The sequence below is a fragment of the Carassius auratus genome, unplaced genomic scaffold, assembly GCF_003368295.1.
Source record: "Carassius auratus strain Wakin unplaced genomic scaffold, ASM336829v1 scaf_tig00033419, whole genome shotgun sequence".
Classification (NCBI taxonomy): Eukaryota; Metazoa; Chordata; class Actinopteri; order Cypriniformes; family Cyprinidae; genus Carassius; species Carassius auratus.
In genome coordinates, this window is record NW_020526077.1 from 86994 (window position 1) to 111145 (window position 24152).

General features: G+C 38.4%; 1 protein-coding gene across 1 annotated transcript in view; it reads right to left on the reverse strand.

Annotated features, from left to right (window-relative positions):
- The window catches only part of LOC113081215 (protein diaphanous homolog 2-like), a 122737-nt gene that overhangs the window by 82688 nt on the left and 15897 nt on the right, over positions 1 to 24152 (reverse strand). Inside the window, exons 2-5 of the mRNA XM_026253296.1 lie at positions 20390 to 20422; positions 18754 to 18930; positions 12576 to 12680; positions 7048 to 7068 (exon numbers count right to left, since the gene is read on the reverse strand). Coding sequence (XP_026109081.1) covers positions 7048 to 7068; positions 12576 to 12680; positions 18754 to 18930; positions 20390 to 20422 — 336 coding nt within the window. The remainder of the gene's footprint in view (positions 1 to 7047; positions 7069 to 12575; positions 12681 to 18753; positions 18931 to 20389; positions 20423 to 24152) is intronic.

The window sequence follows — 24152 nt, forward strand, 5'->3', positions numbered from 1 at the left end:
CAAGGCACCATCTTGGTCTCCTCCAACTTTTAGTCTCTCTGCCAATGGATAGTAAATCATATGGATTCATACAGAGCATGACTAGACGTATCTGAAAATATGCAAACACAGGGTCCGCTATAAATACACTGAACAAAGCAAGAAGAAAAGCAACCAGGAAAAGCTGACATTCAGGGAACACAATCAAGAACAAATAAAACTGAAATCAGCCATTTTGAAGGGTTTATTTCTCCAGAGCCCCCTTGAGAAACACAGCAAGGCAGTTTAAACGGTTTGTGACCCATCCTTGATCAAACCACAAATCGTTAGCTTTGGCCATTTGGGGAAGTGCTTAAAGTGTGTTTGATGAGCAGATAATGGCGGCTTACTGATGAGCGTCCAAGAATGACGACCATAAAATGTACAGCCACAAGACAACCGCCACACCTTATTAGTGCTGTGATTTGCCGACGGGGCCGCATGGAGTTTCGGAAGGAGACAGCAGGGTTTTAAGCAAGGGGAAACTGTACTGATAGAATCAACCAGGTAAAATGATCTCTTTGGCTCCTACTCAATAAGCTTATGAGAAAGTTGTGAGCAGTCAAAACACATTGTTCTCCAAGTGCACGCAGTTCTCTGCGTTTACTGTTAAATGTGTCCATACTGTGTTCATGGCTTTATGGTTCAAAAGAAATGATCTAGCTGAACACCCTAATTTGTAAGAAAAGAGCTGTCCAGAAACCATGGAGCATGTACCTAAATGCCCAAAGTTAACGAGGTAACTTTGAGAAAGAAAACACACCACAAAACTCCTAACTTTCATTAAATCTAAAAAAGAAAAGCAGGGCTCGTACAGCTAAAGTGATGACACTGATGTCTTCGCTAAGGCTGTGGTAAAAATATGCTATGTGCTATAAATACATCACATCTAAGGCTTGAAAAGGGCAAAAACGTGAGGAAAACGGTGTTGAAAGGTGGTCAAGGAGAGTGACGGGACAAACCATTACCAGATCTTCTGACCTCAAAACGACGTGGGAACATACAGTCCCATCTCGCGCTCAGAGCTGAGAGCAGGACGAAGGAAACTAATTACATCTAGGTGAATGGAGGGTGATCTGATTGACCGCTGGTATGAAAAAAGAGAGACAATCGAGGCAGGACAAGGGAATATATTGTACTAGAGTCGCAAAGACGAACACCAAATGGGCTCCTCTCATTCAGAAGAGGCATACAATCAAGCGCACACGCACCTACACACAAACGGGGGCCCATCTCTTTTTCCTTTAATATAAGAACACCATGTCCACTCTTGGCTCCCTTTCATCTTCTCTACATCATAATGAGATCCCGCTCCCCTCTTTTGAAGGCTGGAGCACTGACTGTTTGTTTCCCATTGAAAGGAAGGCCACGTGGCATTATGCAGCAGTCAGTCAGCAGGCAATGAGACCTTTTCTGTCACTGTTGGGAGCTGGTATTGACATACGCCGCCAGTCTATCAAGTCGCAATTCTTTACACACTTTCTAGACTGCGTGTCCTATATGATAAGACATTTGTCCTTCTGGTGCGTATGCAATCCCTGCCATGACTTACAAAAGACTTCTGAGAGCTTGTGTGCGATATAACGTTGTACGGAGAGAGGGAGCATATCAAACTGTCTGACTGATGTTGGAGGCGCATATATTAGTGTCTGCTATCATGAAGAGTAGCTTTATAAAAATAAAAAATGTAGGCCTACTTTACATTACGTTTTGATAAAATAAACGCAACCTTTAAATCCTGCGTTTCCCATATGAAATCAACAAACCTAGACAGGGTCGGTGAAATACAAACAATTCCCAGAAAGGACTGGACGTAGTATTAAAGGTAAATCAATCGTTTAGTATTTGACATTTGTATATTAGCACTTGACCGAATGGCATTAAAATTGTATGCGAGGTTGTGGTTGCACAAAGCAAGCAACTGAAGCATCAGTCGAGACCCCACAGGAGATGAGGTTAGGTGTTGCGATGAATATTGTGCTAGAAACTTCAATATGCCCGAGCTGGGAGACGCAAACAAAACAGAATTTCATTGGTCTCGGAGTTGATCCCTGCGATACAGCCACAGGACCAACTCAGTCTCTTAGATGCAGAGTCTGAGCGGCTTCTGTGATGAAACTGAGCCAGAAGAGGCAGAAATAAAATACCTTTATGTAGCATGAGAAGGTATTATAACATGGCTCAACCTTATTGAGCCTTGTCAATTACTAACATCTCTGCTTCTATTCCATTAAATTGTCTTCAAGGAATTTTAATGTTAAGGTCTTTTGACAGCATCTGTCTCAATTATTGCAGAAAACTATTTTGACGTCTACCTCCGTTTTCACTGCAAATTTGTTTCTACCAGCACATTATTACTGGTGTTTGGTAAAGTAAACTATTATAAAGTAAACTACTACAAAGAAAAATGATTATACTGCTAAGAATTAAACTTCATAACTCATCCCCCCAGTGTTTGTGCTGCAGCCATGAATGATACCTAGCCTGTTGGGGAGAGGTGTGCAATTACTTTTCTAAGAAATCAGACTTACAAACTTCACCTAGAGGATTATAAAACTGTTGGGGAAAAAACTCACAGACTTACACAAAAAGGAGAGACAAGCTATATCTACAAAGCAGAAAATCACTGAGTCTTGGACTCTTATACGGCTTGGGCTTTGTTGTGCAATCACCTAACCACCCAGAACACCCTAGAAACCATTTAACAATACATTAACAACCACTCATAATGCCTTAGCAACCATAAATACATAACCAATACATAAATTAAACAGCCAGCATTGTGTATTCAAACAGTTATCAAGACTGCAATAGCAGATAATAGGGTAAATAAAAACACACAGATTCAATGTTGCTATATGAAAAAAATGTTTTGATAAATGAAATAAATGAAATAAATGAAATATATAAAATATATAAATAAAAGTTATAAAATAAAAATTTTAATTGAAGAAATATATAAATGACAAAAGCACAAAATTTGTCGAACTGAAATTAAAATGAACTGAAAATATAATAAAGGTTTCTATAGTTATATAGCACATTAAATTAATAGTAAAACAACACTTCACAGAACAGTAATTTTAAAACTTATTAGTAAAACCTGCTGTTAAATCACACGCATCATCAGTACCCTTGCACTAATGAATATTTACTGACACGTTCTTTAAACAAAAAAACCCAAATAAAAATCAACTAAGACAAAACAATCACATAGAACATTTATTCTTTCAATACAGTTCCTTCATCCTAATTAACATCTATCTATAAAGATGACACACAGGAACAAAGGTTTTTTTTCGATTATTTTTTTTCCATAGGGCACACACCCTTGCTGCTTTAAAAGACTTCCTATCAAATCAGTTCAGCCTCCAGTACACAATCGCCATTAATGGCAAACTGAAACAAAGAGACCCTTTCAGACTCGGGCGTAGTAGGTGGTAGGATGGGCTGTCCTTGATTTTATTCAAACTTAGCATAGTTAAAAGGGGCACTCTCCAGAGCGAGTAAAAAAAGACATGGTGCACCCTGACTGCAGAAAATGATGCTTATAATGAGCCTGTATGGCCATGGTAGAGATGAGCTTTGGAACAGGAATATTCTGGATATGAAGTCTACTGATGAAACAAGTGGAGCCCACACACAAATGCCAAGGATATTCATTTGCCTGGGAATACAAATTCTGTGGACTATACAGAAGCGAAGAGATGAAAAAAAAAGCAAGAGGAAAGAGTGGCGATGGGAGAGAGAGAGAGAGAGAGAGAAGTCAGTCTAAACGAGAACTGTACTGCCTCCAACAAAAGCCTTGGAGAGCCTGTATAGGATATTCAACGTTACCCATAATGCTGCACTCAGCAAAGATAATAGACACAAACACAAATTAAGAAATAATTTGAAGGAAAGTTGTATTCTCACAAAAACAAGCTTTCTTTGGCCATTTTAATACCAAGAAGGTAAATCATTACATTCAGTACAATGGAAAACCTTCATAATATAGCTCAATCACTTTGGTCAGTGCAAGGTGTACCTTTTCTACAAAAAAATATGACGTCATTTCAAACATAATCTGTTTGTATTGAGTTCATTTTGGCAGTTCAAACCAGCTGACCAAAACAAACTTCTGGGGCAGTTCGTTTTGCCTCCTAAACACGTTTGAATTTCCATTGGGGTCCATGGCAGTCAGTCAGTCGGTGGGTGTGTTCTGAAACTCCACCTTCTTTGACACACAATTTTTTTTTACCTGCTTCGTATCTCAAAATGACTCCAATATTTTTTTTCCACATTATGCTACAGTTTTCATATATGCACAAAACTATTGTATTATTATGTAAATCTGAAGTTTTATTGGTTGCATTTCAATTAATTTAAACCAACACAGATGCTGCATCTATTGTGTATTTCCAATTGTAATGAAACAGCTTTGTGGTGACATTCATGGTGCCTTAAACTCATAAATATGACCCCTCCGACAAGACTTGAACACACTGCAATTTAAATACACATCATATAATACTCTTCAATAATCCTGGACACTAATGACTAAAACTGTTTTGTGCAAAATAAAAACACTTGTGATGGAAACCAATATCTGAAAGACATCTTTCTTCGCCAGGGTTTTGCTCTTTTTCACATATGCTTTTCAAGACCCTTTGGTTCCAAAGAAAGTATTTAAGAACAACACACTTTAACATGACTGTAAGATCCATGCCATTTCACCCGAGAAATGGCCAAGTCTTTGTCCCATGTGAAAAGAAGCTGAATCATTTCTAAAATACAAGCTTTGTCCATTATTCTTTCGCTGACAATACCAGGGATTCTCTGAGAGTGGCTGAACTCTAACAGCCCTAGCGGACTCCAGTCCCTGAGGTCTCAGCGAATACTCTCTCTCTCTCTCTCTCTCTCTCTCTCTCTGCCCATAACTTTGAACGTGTAGCCAAGTTTCCGTGGAAACAGGCAGTTTTTCTTAACTGCTGGGCTGGCTGTGTGATTATTGATCTCCTCCTGAGGTCTAGAGAGGCTTTGCAGGTCAAGACATGTGACCTTAACAGGTAACGGTGCAACAGTCTTCAGGGCCAAACCCAGACTGGGTTATCTTTGTGTTGGTTGTGTTTTATTTAAGCAAAGGGAGCCGCAGTCTTCCATTTACTCACAGAGGAGCTCATCAATTTCATGCCGGTAAACCATGGGCATTTTGTCTCCCAATCTATTATCCCTAGCCTAACAATCAAAGCACCAACATCTCCGATCAATCGGACACCGCAGAGGGGCAGTAGGTATGCCTATGCCCCCTGGGGTCACCATCATCACCACCAACAATCTGCACTGATACAAAACTGCTGAAGCGCATGTGCCTCAGCAGCATGCGGACACACTGACCAGCGAATTTGAGCCCTGTGAGAGCGTGCTGGAGAGATTTCATCCCTGAGGGAGATGTGGCTCAGGCAGGTCGGTCTGCCTCCAAACTGCACTGACAGCGTGGAAATGGCAATCTGCCCAGTGAGAGGCCATCATCTTGTCCCCCACTCAACGTAGTTTCCACAATAAAACCCAATAAAGGTGGGATATTGGGAAAGAGAGAAACAGAAACAAGGAGAAGGAAAGCGCTGACAGCTTCCCTGCAAGCCCTCACACTCTCCCATCTGTAGGAAGTGCATGCAAAAGTCAGAACAAATGGCAGGAAGTGCGGGAACCTCTGAACTGTGAGAGACTTCTAAATAAGAGGACTTGTTTGTGGTGCACACTGTCAGACAGTTCTTCGATAGAAACAATCCCAGAGTAAGCTTCCTGCTCGATCCTAAAAAGTGATGCAACATTAGAAACATACTTCCATGCTCATCAGCATCAAGCATGTTTTGCTGCTGACAGCTTATAGAAAAATCACTCGACACGCAATTCTATGCCAAGCGGCATGACAGCATTGATTGAACGGGCCATTTCGCTACAAATAAATGAGTCTGTTGCGGCAGCTTATTGCTGTATTGTAAATAACAACATTTACCTGCGCTACCTTATCCTGAAGCTTCCTCATGTACATCTACGGGCCTTTCTCATAGCACAATAAAACGGCATTTTAAATGACAAGTGACACTTGCAGAGGCAATAACGGAGCCCCTCTAAATAAATAAAATAAAACAAATAACAAGCAGCCTCATATGGGCTATGGGACTGCACTACATGAGAAATAGTAGAAGCCAGTCTGCAATTACAGCATCACGGAGCTGTGAAATGAGGAAACATTGCCATAGCCCAGACAGTATACATTTATAAAGATTATTACCGTCATTTTGGAGAAAGTGGGGGACAAGGGGCAAAAGTAAGTGACAATAACAACATGAGCAGCTATGAACATTTCAGAAACAATAGTGACACGCTGTAATGTGACTGGGACAAAGACATGGTTTTGCAAATGGGTTGTGCCGAACGTCCAACTGCACTGCAAAATGGAACATATTTAAAGGATGGGGGGGTGAGGGTGCACTCAATATCTTTTCTGCCACTCAATCAACATGATACGTGTGTGTGTGGGAAAATCTAATTAAGTAATACATTCTCAGAATGCTGTCTGGGGGGGAAGAATGAACACAATGAACCCATTTAGATACAGAACATTAGAATAAACAGATTAGATCACAGATTATGATTATTTGCCTAAAAACTATTGCTCATCCCTGGTGTTACAATATTTAAATGCTAATATCTGTTAGGCAGTGATCCATTTCAAAGAAAAACTGCTTAAACTAACAAAAAGGGTCCTGGTTTCTCAGAGAGCGCAACTGAGAAATCACTCATTTCTAAATGTGCAATTTACATGCAGAGATTGGGAGAAAAAAAAGGAACTTTTTCAAATGATAGCCTATAAACTAAACTAATGCTGACAATAAAATAGAAATCAATGGCCATAGAGATTATTTTTCTAGATAAAAAAAAAAGAAAAGTAAAAAAGGAAGAAGATGATAGAGATAGATACAGCTAAAACAGAGAGAATGCACAACAATAAATCAAAAGCGAATAAATAATTTTGCTACTTACCGCAACTTTGCTCCCAGTTATCTGCATGCAGTGGTCAGCGGAGGGTAGTTAATGGACAAAAAGACACAAACAGCACAATCATTAGTAGGGCCACAACCTTATACTTAAATAGCTGGCACACTGGCCCTCTCTGCTACGCTGCCTACTCATCTGAGAATTACACAACTTAACAGGGTGGAGAGAGAGGGTTTAGATGAACACTAAAGACAATGTCTGCCATTCTGATCATTGCTTGGAACATAAGGATCATGATAAATTTATCTCCAATTGAGTTTTTAAAAGTGGCTCTCTGGTCTCTTACTGGTTTTTTTAATAATGACTGCAGAAAAAAAACATTTGATGAAATGACAGAAGCAAACATTTCATGTTTTAAAGGATATAACATAATTAGGGTTGGGCGATACATCTAACGATATGATCATGCGCATCTAGTCAGTAAATCCAGTTCCGTGATTACCGATAAATCGACAGACAGAGCCGCAGATCACTGTCAAACTACGCAAACATCGTGTTCATATTGCGTATTCATCAAAGGTGATAATGAATGCGATATTGCATAGCTTGTCAGTACTAGACAAGATGCGCATGATCATATCGTTAGATATATCGCCCGGCCCTAAACATAATGCCCCATCTCAACATGTTTCTATGTTCTCAACATGTTTCTTAACATTGTTTCTAAACAGCAACTTTGTCTACTTCATTTAGTCTACTTTCTATATTAAGGGAATTTTTTACAAGCAATACAAATGTCTTCAAATAATCATCAATCAAATTTTGTAAGAATTTAATAAATTTTTTGTACAAAATGAACCCAAACGTGGTATTTTATTCATGAGCAGATGGTCTCCTAAAATGCCTCCATAGCCCAAAAATCAGTCAAATGTCACTGGTAGTTTCTATCAAGTGTCAAATTATACATCACAGCTCAGAGATTAATGAAGTCAGCATGGGTTTTTGTTATTCTTGACCATGCCATAATGATAATTACTAGGATGAATATTTAGTTTTTTTGTTTGTTTGTTTGTTTTATCACTCTCTTTCTCTCTCTTTCTCTTTGAGAGAAGAATAGTGTTTTCAACGGAAATTGATGTAAGAGCAAATTTACCTCAAACAATTCTCAAGTCATTAATAACACATAACCGAATGCATTTCTAAATTCAGTTTCTAAATCTGATCTGCTCTTTTTGTTTTAACTTAGCTGGCCTTTGTTTTAACAAACTCACAGAATTACATTTTTAAAATCAAGGTTTATGACTATAATAAAGTCAGTGTAACCTCTTGATCAATAGAGTGCTACTTTCGAGTCCAGTTTTACACATCCCAAGCAAATATGCTCAAATTAATCGTTAAGGGTTTGGGTTTTGACTCAAAGCAAAGAAAAAAGTCACCTGCTTTTGCTATCACCAGACGTGCTGGACAGCTGCCAAATATTGTTAGCACTGTGCCCTGTTTGGCTGGGCTTGATGAATGTTGTTTTTTTTACTGCAGCTTGATCAAAAGAACAGACATTATCTTGAAACCACATGAAGAACTGTCAGGGAGGAGCCTGAGGGGAAAAGCTGCTGCTAACATCAATTTACACAAACTTCCCAAAACAACACCTCATTGTCACTTTACTGTGGTATTAATGCTTGAGAGTGATAAAAAAAAAAAACTTAAACCAGATGATGGAAATTGTTGTAATGCAGAATTAGGCAGTCATGTATTATGCTAATTATGAAGAAGCTCCTGTAAACAAACTTCAGAAGAAATGTCATCATATCAAGAGACAGGTATTTATATCCTCGCTCCAGCTCTTCTCATGACCATCAAATACTCCAGGATACAAATCTATTCATTTAGTTATTTATTTATTAGCTCCTGTATCATAGACAGGATCAGATCATCGCTCAGAAACGATTACTAGAACTTGTGCTGTAATTAAGTTTCCTTTCCATTTCAAAATCTCTGTTATACCACAGTATTGACAATGCTCAGGTGACTATCCTGGGTAAGACTTCTTTTCCTTCCCCCTCAAAGACCCTGGCAAGATACATTCTGTTCCTCACATTAATCATTTCATTTAAGTTAAAACATTGGTTTTTACAGTTAAGCAAAGTCAAAGCTTTTCATAACACTGACAGAGCAAGAGGGAAATGACTGTGTTAGTTGCAGGCATGCTCTGGCACTCATGAGGACAACGACACACCTATCAGAGACTGAAAAAGAGAGAAAGCATTTCATGAAAAGCTAACGGTCAAGGACGTCCGCAGAGGATCAAGGCAACATTGGTTTTCACTGCATGTGGCTTACAGTTATGCTCAGGTTACATGCTCCCTGCAAAATCATTTAGCAAATGGCATTTGGCATTTTTAAAATGACATGAAAATGAAACTTACAAAAAAGATAAACATTCAAATAATAATAATAAATAACATTTAATAACAAAATTACATAAATTATTATGTTAAAGCAAGACACCCTGGATTCTTAATATTGTATGCCACCTCCACAAGCAAAGGCTGATTACACAGGATCAAACAAAAAAATGCATTTATTTTTTTTGTGGAATTATGTAAATATGTGTTGTGTCAAACAGCTTCATGCGTGATGTTCTAATTAAAAAATTTATGCATTTTTTACTTATCTTTTAAACAATAACAAGTTTTTGAGAGGACTATTCATTAAAATATTATTTCATATATATTTGAGTAATTAAATGCAAAGGCATCTTCCCTTAAAGATACATTATTGTTTGTGGAGGCAGTCATTTAAAAGTATCCTACTGATACCCCCTGTAAAGTGTGATGAGGGCTCGTAGTGTTGCATGCTGAAGGACTCAAATGGATGCCTCCAAGAAAAAGATTTTCTCAAAAAAAAAAACAAAAGCCATGAAAGGACTTAATGACTGATAAATATGCATTTTATATATTATTTTTCTTTGGCAAATAGCTATTCAAAAAATGTTCAGTGTGAACAAACAAAAAAAGGTGTGATCACATAATATGATGAAAGCATGCACAAATGTGTTGCAAGGAAAGAGGTGTTGGCTGTAAATAATAAAAGGAGCTGTGAACCATGGGAGCTGCAAGTTTCTGTCAAGCAAGCAATAATATCTGAGCTATCAAAGAGGACTGGTGTGAAACTTCTCTATTCTTCTGTCCTTCTTTTATTTCATCACTCTGCCCTCCTGCCAGGAAGGAGCTGTGGGAGTCTGCCACACACAGACAGGCAGGAAGGCAGGCTGCAACAGGAGTGGATCGGATGGGTTTGTTTTCCCACTAATATTTGCTCTGTAAAGCTGTGTGCTGAAACACAATCTACTGTAGGCAGATCGGCACACTCGGAGAGATAGCAGCAGATTAAGTGGGATGGATGGACTCTGCTCTCCCTTCTTTTATTTTGACGGGTTTTGGTTATTAATGCGTAGGTGTGCAGAGGACGTCTCTGTGCTGTCTGCTCTTGCCCCCTTTCACCCCAGCTAAATTACACCTGCAGTGGCTCAAGTGCAGACCATGGGCCTCCTCTAACGCCAGACCACCACTTAATTACTCCCACTCGCCAACCAAAGAGAGGACACCGAGACGGACAGCACAGGAGGGACTTCCTCTGGACGTGTGTCAGTGTGTGTGCAAGCATTAGTCTGTGCAAGTCGCAACTCAAAAACACCCTTGGTAGCTACTCGACATACAAAGAAAGTGCATTTGCACAATGATTCCGAGAGTGATCTCTGGGAGGTAAACAGAATATGACATGTTTTTTTTTTTTTTTTTTACTGTGGCCAAGTGAAAAAAACATTTGTTTGCAAAAAAAGACCCTGTCATCTCATTCTTCTGACAGCTATGATATTTTTAAACATTACATAAGTCAATATGGAATCAAAATCCATTTGTTTCCTCACTAAATATTAATAAACTAAAATAAACAACAATGTTGTTTGTGATCTTTAAGTAAAATAACCAGGGTTTCCACTCTTTTTAAATCTAATGTCCATTTTAAACTAATGTCCAACGTCAAATTTAAACTAATGTCCAATATTTTTCTGTGCTTTCTGAGTAATGAGCTGAGTGCAGCTAGAAAAAAAAATCATAACCAAAATGTCCCATCTTTATTAAAAAAGAAAAAAAAAACTTTCAGGCCTGGAAAAGAAAAATTACAATGTAATTGTATTTGAATGAGTGTGGAAACCCTGAAAAGCATTTTTCAAATTTAATTCTTAACATCAGCAATTTTTCAATCTCTCCCCTCCAACCAGTTATGATAAAAAAAATGAGATGGATAGAGGCAATCCTACTGGTTTTTCATTTCCATTTCACTCCGAAATAATTTGTGGATACATATACTGTTTCACATTGATTGCAAATGTTCGTCAGCAGAAAGAACACTCTTTGATTGATAAATATCAAAAATAATAAAAGAAAAGGGCACTTTTGAATTAATCAGAGAAGACTTTTCTCCACCTATAACAGCACTGATGCTTTAAGTTAAATACATGTGCCATATTAAACAATATTATAAAAACAATAATATAATTTTAAAAAGGCTGAATATTTGCACTACTCCCACAAAATCGGCAATATGCAGATATATTATGCAGCTTGGTTTGTAGCTTGAACTGAATGTTTAAAAAAGGAGGAGATCTCTGGGTGCTAGAGTTGAGCATTACAGGCAAAAGTGTGTTGTGCCTATGGTAAACATCTCTTATCACATAAAAGCACATCTCTTCCCTAGAATGCAGAGCGCACTTTCCAAACCTCGTCCTTGTTGTGAGCTCTGTGTATACTGTAGCTTCCACAGTGACATGCACGGTGACGGTGAGTGCCTCTGGTGGTGCTGAGGGGGCTTCAGGGGTGCAGAGAGAAAGGAACCCCCTCCCCCTTCCTGCTTTGAGATTACAATACTAATATGTGAATCATATTTCACAACACATGCCAGGCTCACAGGGCTGACAATGAGCCTGCCGCAGAATTCAATCATCTCTGATTATCATCATTATTAATAATGCTGATTAATTATCATAGCCGGGAGGAAAGCTAATGAAAACGGATGCTGAAGGCCAGCCAGAGGAGCCAGCAGTGGAGTGGTTGAAGGGGATTGTGGGGTTTACATGGAGTCTAACCTCAGCAGGACCTACTTCGTAAAAGTAATGAAGAGAATTCGCCCCAAAAGCCTTGGATTACCCCACGAGGCTGTGGTGATGAAAGAGCCATGTTTCAGCTTACCGAGCAGAGACAGTGATGCGTACCAAATTCTAATGAAAACTCGATCCCTAGCAATATGAAGCTTTTGGAAAGTGCAATACAACAAAAGCAGCCCGATAAGCACCCAGGGGTAAAAAAAAAATACAAAATAAATAAATAAGAATAAATAATAAAAAAGAGGCAGCAATCAAAGATTTGGGGCTTTAGCAAGAGAGGCAGAAAGCAGATCAGGTTAAGCTCATTATTCCATAGTGTCTCGTCATGTGGTTCATCCCCGCTCTCTCCTCTGTCTGTTTCTTTCTTTCTAAGACCGGCCACCCTGTGTTTTGTGTTTTGCGCACTTACAGATTTGGCTGTTGCAGAAATGTACTGGACCACCATCTCCCGTTTAGTGCTCAGGTCCTTCCCTCGCAGGGGGGCCTTACGCTCTTCATTCAGGTTCATGTCCTCCTGTAGAAACAAACAAAAATGCATTTAATATATATTATTACAAATATATTACATTAAATATAACAATTTAATTGAAAATATTTCAATGTAACAGTACTTTTTTTCTTCTTTTTTGGAAATAAACTCTCAAAAAAATTTTCTCGCTGTACATTCATGACCACGGTAAGGACACTGTCCTATAGAGCCAAGGTTAGACAGAGTAATGAATCCTTGATATATGTTTATCTATTTCATGACAAGTAAAGGAGATATTGAATGCACATAAGAGTCTTTCTCCTGAGATACACCCAAGCTGTATTGCTATGGAGCCATGCTGCCCTCTGGTGAAGAGAAAAGGGAATCTTTTTATGCATTCAAGTCCTGTGAGTGTGTGGGTGTGAAAAGAAGAAAAACTTAAATGACAAACAATGACTTAAGGAGGAAAGGGTGAGGGTTGGTGATTTCAAAGCTACTTGCACATCTATTCACCCAATCTTTATTTTTTTTAATTGAAGGTGCCACGTAAAAAAGCCACTTTTGAAAACAGTTACTCTGTGCATTTGCTACATCTAGCAATGAATTGGTGTTAAAAAGCGAAGGACATCTTTTCAAAGATGAACATTTCAAGTTTTACATCAAGCCACTGTCTCTCTGCTCTCCCCTCATGTAAAACAAGGCTTTTAATGAATCAGCGTGCCCTGTTGATGTGGTATCTTAATTTGCTCCTTAATCCAGTTCCCACTCTCCAGTATGATTTACCCATCAGAATTAATTATGTCCTCAAAGCTTGGAATTATTAAATCAAAGGCCAGGACTGGCATAATTCGTTCCTTTTATGGAAACATCCGAATCCACTGAGGCAAAGGTATAAATAAGTGCCTTTTTCCTCTTCAGCTACAATTTGAGAACGGTTGCTTCATACTCAAACTTTTAACTCTATTAATCTCAGTGGCAAGGAAACTTTAAGTTATCCACGGGAACAATAAAACTACCAATAAAGACCATTTAAAACAAGACAACACAATGTGTACGGCAAGCAAGTCTGATCTCCCAAGGGCACAGAGGAGGAGTGCCAGGAAATGGGAATCACTAGATCTATCTTTTACTTTAAATTATTGTAGAAAGTGGCCAAGTTTCCCAGAGGAAAAAAGGCATAATTTTTCATGTTTGATCTTGGTCAATTGGGTTATTTTGTGGTGGGCTACTGAGGAATTCTCCAAAATAGAAGCCATCGGCTTAGGTTTGCAAGGACAGCCGGAAGAGCACTTATCAATCAAAGTGCCATACATCAAAATAAGCCAAATGTACTTTTTGAGAGTCCAGCGGCATATGCAAAGCCAAAAGTTGAAGGAGAAGCTATTTCCCCGTCAATCCAGAAGACAACAGGATTGTCACAATTATGCTGCCACTTATATTTAAGTGCATCTAGCGTATTTACTAAATAACTAAAGTACATTCAAGGCAAAAGTCCCCAAAAAAGCTAGAAGTATGAAGAAATGGCATCTGAGTGTGCTGACCAAATGCTCCCCAAGTAACATTTGGAAAGAGAGGATGAGAAGCAGTTGGGGACGTGATTGCAACTGCAGGGGTAACGGTCTGACCTCATCAATCCCAGAGTCCTTCTCCAGACCAGGCGCATCTCTGTCTATCTGAATGTTAATGGTGCTGGAGGTTAGCCTGAATGATGATGCAAACCAGAGGAGCTGGCATGTCACATACTGCCAGCGCTGTTTCTCAGCACGAGAGGCGTGTTAAGAGCCCTCACCCGTGTCTTAACACGCCGTCACCCAGCTCATGAAAGGATTTACTGCTGTGCATTTCTATCAGGCCTCAAGTCCAGCTGCACACATGCACACACAATTGCAAGGACAGCGACACTGGCTCTCTCTCTTCATGCATGCATTAAACCGAGAATATCATATGCTTAGTGCCATGGCCACTAACCCCCTTCATCAAAGAGCTGGGGTTTTCATTTGTCGAAGAGCTCCTGTGTTTACCCAAGCCCTTTGATGACTGACCACATTAGTGCACCCTTACTTTTCTTGCACAGAGCCATGCGCTGCACTGCAATCTAGAGATCTGCCCACCAGCATTAAATTGTGTTTGGGGAGGGCTCATTTATTTGCATTCGGTCAATTCTTCAAGTTTGTATATTGAAGAAAAATCTCAAATTTAGCCTTAACACAGATGATGTGAATCAATTGCTATGTGCGCCATGAGCATGCAGGAGGGGAACGCGAGTGTGAAAGATCTCCCACGGCTTCATATATTAGGCTGAATGTGGTTTTGTTTTGTGGCTCATGAATCATTTCTATATGGAGACCAAGTGACTAGCTGATCTATAACCTCAATGTCAATGGCGGCTGGAAGACCAAAGCTTTTTTCCCTTAGTTGCTACATTATGATTATTATGTTTTTTCAATACAAATAAAAAAAAAAGAAGCCAATTCTGCTCTGTACAACGTTTCAGGCCTGTAAACCCGTCTGGCTTGTCAAGCAGCAAACTGAAGCCCAGGTTTAATGTTCCGTTATACTGAGAACAAAAACAGCAATTGGGAGGTTATGTGAATGACAGGCAGTAACTAAAGCAACAAAAAAATATGGAGGACCAAGAGTCTCTGGGGGGTGCAAGATTGGTGCAAACATTTGAAACAAATGAACAAATCAAACTGATTATAGCCCATCATGTCAGAGAATGCTGGGTAATTACAGAAATCATGCTGTATGACTCAAGCCATGTCCACACATACACGGGAGTTTTTCCTTCGTCCGTTTCTCAAAAAATCTCCGTCCACATGAAAACCAAAGAGTATAGACGGAGCTCTGTAGAATGTTCCATTCCACCAGCGGCACCCAACAGCATCCCTGCGCTTCTGCCACTTTGGGGAGAAAGTGACTCGGCACTCCATTAGATTCTAGCTGTCGCTATGGCAAATATCAGCTGCTTTGTTTAAAAAAAAAACATTGTACATTAAAGCTGAAAAACAACCTGAACGATGACAACAATATTGTACATTCACTAGTCTAGTGATCATCAAATCCTTTTAATTGGTTTATTTTAAGGACTTTCTTTTAAACTCTTCCCTTTTTTCACAAAACCTTTTTCTTTTCTAGAAACCATGTTAGTTTCAGTTGAAAATGTTTTAATTTCAAGTGTTAGCATATAAACACTGAATTAATACCAACATATGAAATTAAATTACTGACAGCCACTTTCTCCAAAATTGTTTAATTAATTATGACAAAGACTCAGCAATGCATCATGTTCAAATCTAGATCATCATGTTCGCACTGATAGTTCACACTGATAGTTTTTGCAGTGGATTGCCCAACATTTTGTTCTTTCATTCCACTTTGATCTCTCTTTCATTGTTATTCTGTCTATTTCTGTGTATCTGTGCTTTTGTCCAGTTGGAATTTTCACCCCAAAATGGCGGCCACGCTACCAAAGAACCACCTAGTGGTCTTCTATACTCTTTGTGAAAACGCAAACGCATGCTATGAAGCACTGTCAAGAGCATGCCAAACCAACAGGTGGCAATATAATCTCAACCATAAAGACATGTTGGCCAATCAGACGCCTGAATTGCAACGTCTTTTGTCTGTTGTTGAAGGTAATTTTTTTGTTGAAATTGATAGACAGGATTGCAATATAACAATAAGTATTTATGCAATACAGATTAAAGTGGCTTCATAAATTATTTGAAAAAATTAAAACTGCAAAACACACCTGATGCAAATTCTTTGCCCTTCATTTTCTATAAGCAGAGTTAACAAACCCTGTTGTATTTTCTTGTAAGTTATTAAAAGAAGGTACACCGACATCATGTGCCAAACGGCCAAACCACATGAAAAAGCTGCAGTTTTGAAAATAACTTAGTGTGGACAGGGCCTCAGTTGTACATATGACCAGGCCACATGGTCACTAGCACAATACTTTCGAAAACAGGTGAAAATAGATATAGGGCTTACATTTTAAAGCTTTAAAAAAAAGACACGCTATCTGCCTAAATGCAATAACATTAATGGAAATTAAGCACAAAGGCAAAATTAGACACCAGGGTTCTACCATCACAAAATACATTTTTTTTTTTAAATGACGAACTAAATTTTGTCTATTTGTCACCTGCTTCAGAAAATAATTTAGCACAGAAGTCAAATGGACAACATTTCTTCTACACCTCTCTCAATTTCTAGTTTTCTCATTCACAAAGAAAATATAACAACATAAGCTAGCATTCAAAGGTTTTTAGTTAATATGACGTTTTTAAAAAGAGATTTTGATCAAAACCTATTACAAAACAGCATTCTAGAATGATTTCTAAAGGGTCATGTGACACTAAATACTGGAATAATGGCCACTGACTGGCTTTGCTATACATTAACAGTAATGAACTGCATTTTAAATTGTAATAATATTTCAGAATATCAAGGTTTCGTTGTATTTTAATCAAATAAATGCAGCCTTGTTGAGTATAACTTCTTTCAAAAAACTTTTTTTAATCTTGATGACACCAAACTCTTGAAGGTAATGTAATCCATGTGTTGTTGTTTTTTCATTTTTTGTTGTGTTCAATTTGACTAAATATATTTGATATTTTTAAAAATTCTTAATTGTCCACCAAACCATATTATATCAAGCACCTGTAATTACATTTAAATTTGTCTCTTTTATTCAGATTAAAAAACATCAATATCAATAGAATTCCATTGCGAGCACCACCCAGAACAAAACAGAGCTTGTTCACCACACAGATGGTAAGCAGTCCATTTCCTCACATAAATGCTGTCCAGTAATCTTTCGCCCTTTGACGCAAGTACAGGTCAATCATCAATGTGCATGCTATCAACCTAATGAGGTGTACTATTCACTGTGGAGCCTGGAAGGCAGTTTTGAGTACATAAAATGGGCGCTGAAGATCAGTTCTGCTCAGGTGCTGCGAAATTGGCAGATTTTCAGATCTACAGACAATAAATCCACAGAAACAGTCAAATAATAAAAGACAGACTCTGCTGTGACAGACACAGATTGGGGAGCGCTCTGACCCCAAAAAAACTAAAACAAAGCAAACATTTTTCTTGTCTTGGAAATAATCCTTCCATTGTTCTGCTGACAGATTTTGTTATTTAATTTGTCTAGGCACAAACAAGCATGAGTTCAATTGAGCCCAGTGTATGCCGCAGCCCTGTCGGTTTTGGTATCTTGGGGATTGAAGGGAGTGTGTGTCTATGTACAGATAAACAGAGAGGAAACTTCACAGGTAGGGTGAAGACTGCATTCAGCCCAAACTGCAAGCAAAATAAAACTGTTTAGACAACAATACGCTGCTTCTCCCCATCCGTAACAGTAGCTTGTTCTATCCTATGTGGCGGATGCTCTATTGACAGCTGTCGAACAAGTGACAAGTCTAACCAATGCTCAGTTAATGTAACCTGTCGGTGGAGAGTGCAGAGCTCTCAAGGCCCATTCTCCACTCGTGATTGACAGCAGAAGAGAGATGAGGGAAGATAAAGTGTCTTTGACGATCTATGAATCATAAACGTGACTTCGCTACAGAATCAGGAAACAAATGATGCGATGAGTCACCACAGATCTTTGGTTTCAATCCCAGGTATGGAACAGACCATCATACAACTGACTAAAAACAGACTAAGTACACTTTAGCACATTTTATTAAATAAAAAGGTACTTACCTATTACAAAAACAACATAATTTAAAAGAATAAGCTTCAGTAAAAATTTAAATGTAATGTTTTCTGACAACTGATCTTGAAGTGCTTTTTTGACTATTTTAAGTAATTTCATTATTAAGCCTATTGGTTTTGAAATGTGGTTAAGTTAAATATTCTTTTATAAATCGTGCTTCTTTTCCACAAGGGCTTTGCAAACTCAAAGCATAGTAAACTTCAGCGAAATCCTTGCTAAACTCTGTGTGCGAGAGGCGAAATGTCACAGAGAGGTCTGGTTCTGATGGCCTAATTGACATCCTTAAAATGAGCTCCATGCTTTGATATGTATCAGTGAAAAAGGGCATGTGAAGTCATACAGTGCCTGGAGCACACTGCAAATCCCAGGGTGTGAAAACAAACTTACCATCATCTTCTCAAACAAGTCCACGATCTCTTTCTCTGACAGGTTCATGGAGCGATCGTCGAAGAGCGGCTGGGGCACAGGCAGCTCAGTCTGGAAGGAGATAGGGTCTGTGGGGTGCTGGATAAGAAGCTTCTCCTTCTTCGTGCCTTGCTTTCGAAAACTGGTGATTCTGTCACGCTGGAAAGACAGTTGAGGTAAAGTGAAGTAAATAACTGGTTCATGTGTCAAAACATATAAACACAGTACAGATATCTGACAGTGGAAATGCTAATACTCTGCAAGAAAAAATAAACGGTTTAACATTTATGACCCTATGAAATACCTCTGTTAATGTATTTTTTATTAAGTTTAGGAGAGGGTTTGTCCCTTTTTTGCAAGGGAAAGGACATTCTCATTTGATAACATTTGATTAGACAAAAATGTGAACTGCAGCATGAGTCAAAAAATAATACTTTTATTCAGAAAGGATGCAATAAATTGATCAAAAGTGACAGTAAAATCTTTTATTGTTGCCAATGTCGTTCTTTTGCATTTCATTCATCAGACAGAAATATTAAGCAGCACAACCGTTTTCAACATTGATGATAATAATAAGAATAAGTTTTTTGAGCAACAAATCAGCATATTAGAATGATTTCTGAAGGATCATGTGACACTGAAGAGAATGGAGTAATGACTGCTTAAAATCCAGCTTGACATCACAGGAATAAATTACATAAAAAAATGTATTAAATAGGGAAACATTCATTTTAAAATGGAATAATATTTCACAATATTATGGTTTTTATTGTAATTTTGATCAAACAATTGCAAACTTGCTGAACATAAACTGTCAAAAACGTTTAAAAAAAAATCTTTTTTTAACAGTAGTGTGAATTTGAAACATTCAAGAGTATACTAGCAAATAAATGGCTTTAAAAGACACATGGACTAAAAACCACAAATCTCCCCTTACAATTTCACAGGTACAATTTCATTTTTGGTAACTTATTGTAAAGATTTAAAATGTGGTTTAAAGTTCATAGCTTGACATTTGACTTACCTGCTCCCTTGTTACTTTACCTGTGTCATCTTTCCACTTGTTCATTTTCACTTTACATTCATAATGAATACAGAAACAATATCACAGACAGCATTCTGCACTATATTAGACAGCAAGATGTGACTATGACATGTTTAAGGTTTCTAATTAGAAAGAGATGTGAGCGACTTCTGCCAGTCATGGGTTACTGGCTCAGAGAGGGTGAAAACAGACCATGCACTAATAGTCACTGTTAGTCTGTCAGTGAAAACAATGGGAACATGCATATATGGATGAATTCAAAACCCACTCAGTTGTAAAATGCAAGTGTTCGAGGAGAGACCAAAGTCAAAATGAAGACAAGGTCTGGCAACTCATCTTGAATGATTGCATCAAGTTACCATGTTTCTGCTTGAACTCCAGCTTCCTGACCAGGGAGTGAACTTTAGACTGATTGATTATGATGGAACCGAGAGAAAAAAAAAATTGCTTTGCTTTTTTTGTCTTTGAGCTCTCTTTGTCAATCACTTCACTTTAACAATGCTCTGGGAGTCATGGCGAAGATGAGAAAAAGATAAAGAAAGACACACAAAATAAAAGAAACAGACACCTTACCATGTCATCAGCCAATGTTTTTATGTGTATGTTCTGTTGAAGGGAAGGGACAACATAGAATTGAGGTCCAATGGAAACACTTCTATGCCTTTGTGCATGGGAGAACCCACAACCACATGCAATTCATGACAGATTTATACGGCAAGCAAACAAACAAACAAAACAATATATATAATATATAAATAAATCAATAAATAAAATCAGATCATAAGCAAACAACCAACTGCAGCAGAGAAAGTTGAACCCATTGCCACTGTAGTACAAATCATCTATCATTTGAACAGAAATAAATGAATCTCTGTTACATTTCATTTACAACATGAACAAATCTTTGTTTATATGACAGCAGGACTAATGAAGAGAAATTCTTTAAGCACATCACTGCACATCAGCTGGCCTTACTAAAACAGAAATAAAGCTTTAATAAGCAAGGCAAAACTATAAACAGACACGTTCTACCCAGCAGAGACAACACAGGAAGAGGAGACAGACCACTCTGAGGAAATTTATTTAGGAAACAGCAAAAGTTTGCCAAGGATCTTTGGTCCAAGTCTGTTTCCTTTGAGCTCCATGTGTTCATTCCTCAGAATGAACAGGCTGTCTATGTTTACATACACATTTCAGCTATTCCTAATTACATTTAATGTGACTGCAAGATAAAAGTTTGCATTTACCTTCAACTCTGAAATCTGATAAAATTTTGTAAAATGTATTATAAGAATATACAAATAAACACATTAAATCAATTGAAAAAAGAAAACAATTTCAAATGTACTGCATTAAAAAAAAGGCATGCATTCTGATTAAACAAATGAATTATTAAGATGTTGGTAGGCTAAACATAGCTAGTAAGCCCTGCTGAAAAGACCGATTGGGCAACCAGATTAACCAGAATATTCACATAGTTCACTAGCAAAATTCAAATTATTCTATGATCACTATACATACAGCTTTAATATCCACATATTTGAACTAAATAACTTGAACAAAAAAAATTATTTGCCACACCACAGAACCATTAATCTGAACTCAAGAAGGCACAAAAGATGATTAAAATCATGGGATCTGGGAAAACTTTCAAAAGATTGCTGACCAGTAGTATATGTACAATATTTGTATGTGTGTTTAAACCTATGACTTTTCGACCAAATGAATCACTACAACAACAGAATGTCATGCATGAAAACTGCTGCAAGTCAAGATTCCAGAACTGCACAAAACATTATGAACTAACACAGAGATGTCTTTGACTTTTCTGGTAAGGATGTTGTACCAGTGTAGTCTTGCTGGCTGATCTCATCAATCAACCGAACAGTGACACCAATACAAAGGCAATCCCATGCTGGTTACCAGAATCCAAAACCCAACACATGCTGGTCTATCCAGCAGGGTCTACTGAATCTCACTGTCAATTCTGCTCTTCATGAAGCAACCCATTAGATGCATCTTTAAACCTGATCAGTCTGACTGTATTGACCTCAAACACAAATTAAAAAAACACTACTTCTCCTCTCCGCCTTCACTCACTTCCCAACAGATGTGCTTTATCTTTTTGGCTACAGCAGAGATAGGCGTTTATGAGATGGAGCATGCAGGGGGAGAGATGGGTCTCCATATGCTGTGCGGAGCGGGATAGGTGTTAACGAGCAGAGCACCACGGAGAAGCTGCCATAATGCAGAACATCCCGCAGGTTTCCTCACTCTACAGTAAATCTCTCAGCCTCCTGCTCCTGCACTTACCCAGCCATTATAGCACTGCCCCAGGGCTGCAGGCTGCACACTGCTTTTTGCAACAGTTGGGATGGAAGGGGAGGTCTGATATGAAGGAGGCGTGTCATGGGAGTGATTTATCTTTAATAATACACAAACCTTTAATAACAAAAATGTTGTAATGCTTTAAAGGGGTCATAAAGTTCTCGGTGCAAAGCCCAAACCAGACTTGCCAGCCAAGACTTTTATGGAAAGATATTGTTAAAATAATAAAGACTGAATTGGGATTATTGTATTACAGATCCAACAGCCTGAAGTGGCTTCATAGTGTAAGGCCCTGTATAACACGGATGTGCATTTGTTATTGAAAGTAATTAAAATCTTAAAATCTAATTAAAAACCATTTAACAACTTTGCATAATTGTGTTTTGACTCTAGGGTTGGCCATTAATATTGCAGCTCGACAACACATCAGGCAGTCAACCAGGCCCAATATTGCATTATGATTTAACGACACACCTTGAGGGAAACAGAACTTTATTAAATTCTTTATCAAAATAAAGCTTTATTCATTAAAGGAAATTCCCAAACCCCCACAATAGCAGTATTAATGCAGCCCCCAGCTCCTCCATAAAGAGCGACATAAATTGCAGGCAAACAGGTCAACACATTACACAACTACTCTGGCCAAGTAAACTCTTAAGTTAGCTAATTGGAAACACTTGAGAGGAGAGAACAGCCTGGGTTTGGTTAGAAGAGTCCTGATGTAAGGCTCACTTGTCAGCAGAAGTGCAAATGGTGCTATTATAATCCACCACTAGATGGCACACACCATTAAACACGTTCAGCTGCTCAATCAATGCATTACAAAAGCCATTCTAAGCATTAAAAGGTTTACAAACATGTTCAACACTTTGGAGAGGAGAAAAGAGCTTCTAGCTGTCACCACATGTTTCACTGGCCATTCTTACATTGATAAACAACCATAGAAGATGGGGATAGCAACAAAAAGCTGATGCAGATGCTTTCTGGGAAATTGGGTTATTTTAATTGGTCTTAATTGTAATCAAACGATGGATTGCTTGAAACCAACAGTTCTTGGCAACTCGCATTCACTCCGTCTCGACAACGGAGTTTTCAGTGGCCAGCAGCTCCGCTCTTTCACACTCTTCACACGGGAATGTTTTCATTAAATAGAGCCGGGAAGAGTGTGCCAAACCCTATAATAGATGTACACAAATTTCACAGCCAGAATCAAGATATTAAAAAGAATGGGTTTCAAACTGGCCATAAACCTTGGTTATGTAGATAATCCTGCAGTACAGTAAAACCCAGACCATTTTTGATTATATATCTGAGCTGCTCTTGTACTATGGGGTGCTCATAAAAGCTTTGACCACTACCCTACCAGAATCAACACTGACTGTTGGTTGTATTTGCCAACAGAGTGAAAGTACAGGCCAACAGGATGCCAAACAAAAGCCTGATGGGAAGAAAAACAATGGTGATAACACAAAGGGAGTGGCTATGGGACACGTCAGGTTCATTTATAGCGACCAAGGAGCAGACAAATATCATAAATGATGAATCATTTGTAAATAACTGCATAATGATCTAAGGATTTAATAAACATATTTATGGCAAAAGTACACAGTGCAACCTGTTTAAATGCATCTATCCCTGACAGGATCATTTAATGCCACAATTTCCACTATCCAAGTCTATTAGAAATAATAAACTTAATTATTTATTGAACATTAGTGTCTTTTATATTATTGGTGCACCCCCCCCCCCCCTGATGCTTACTGATGTGCAATATCCCTGTACTGAGAGCTCACTTAAGTGAAAATGGCCATGGAAAACAACTGTAATCCAATCCCCCTGCTTTAAACGTTGGCATTAGTATGCGGAAATGCACATTTAGCTGTGATGTTATCTCCAACGCATATTAGCTAATATGAAATTGACAAACGGCCATCAATTTTCCATGAGAAGGCAGCACAACATAGTTTGCAGAGGCTGGCACTGTGTCGGCCCTGCTGGGGAGTCTGGC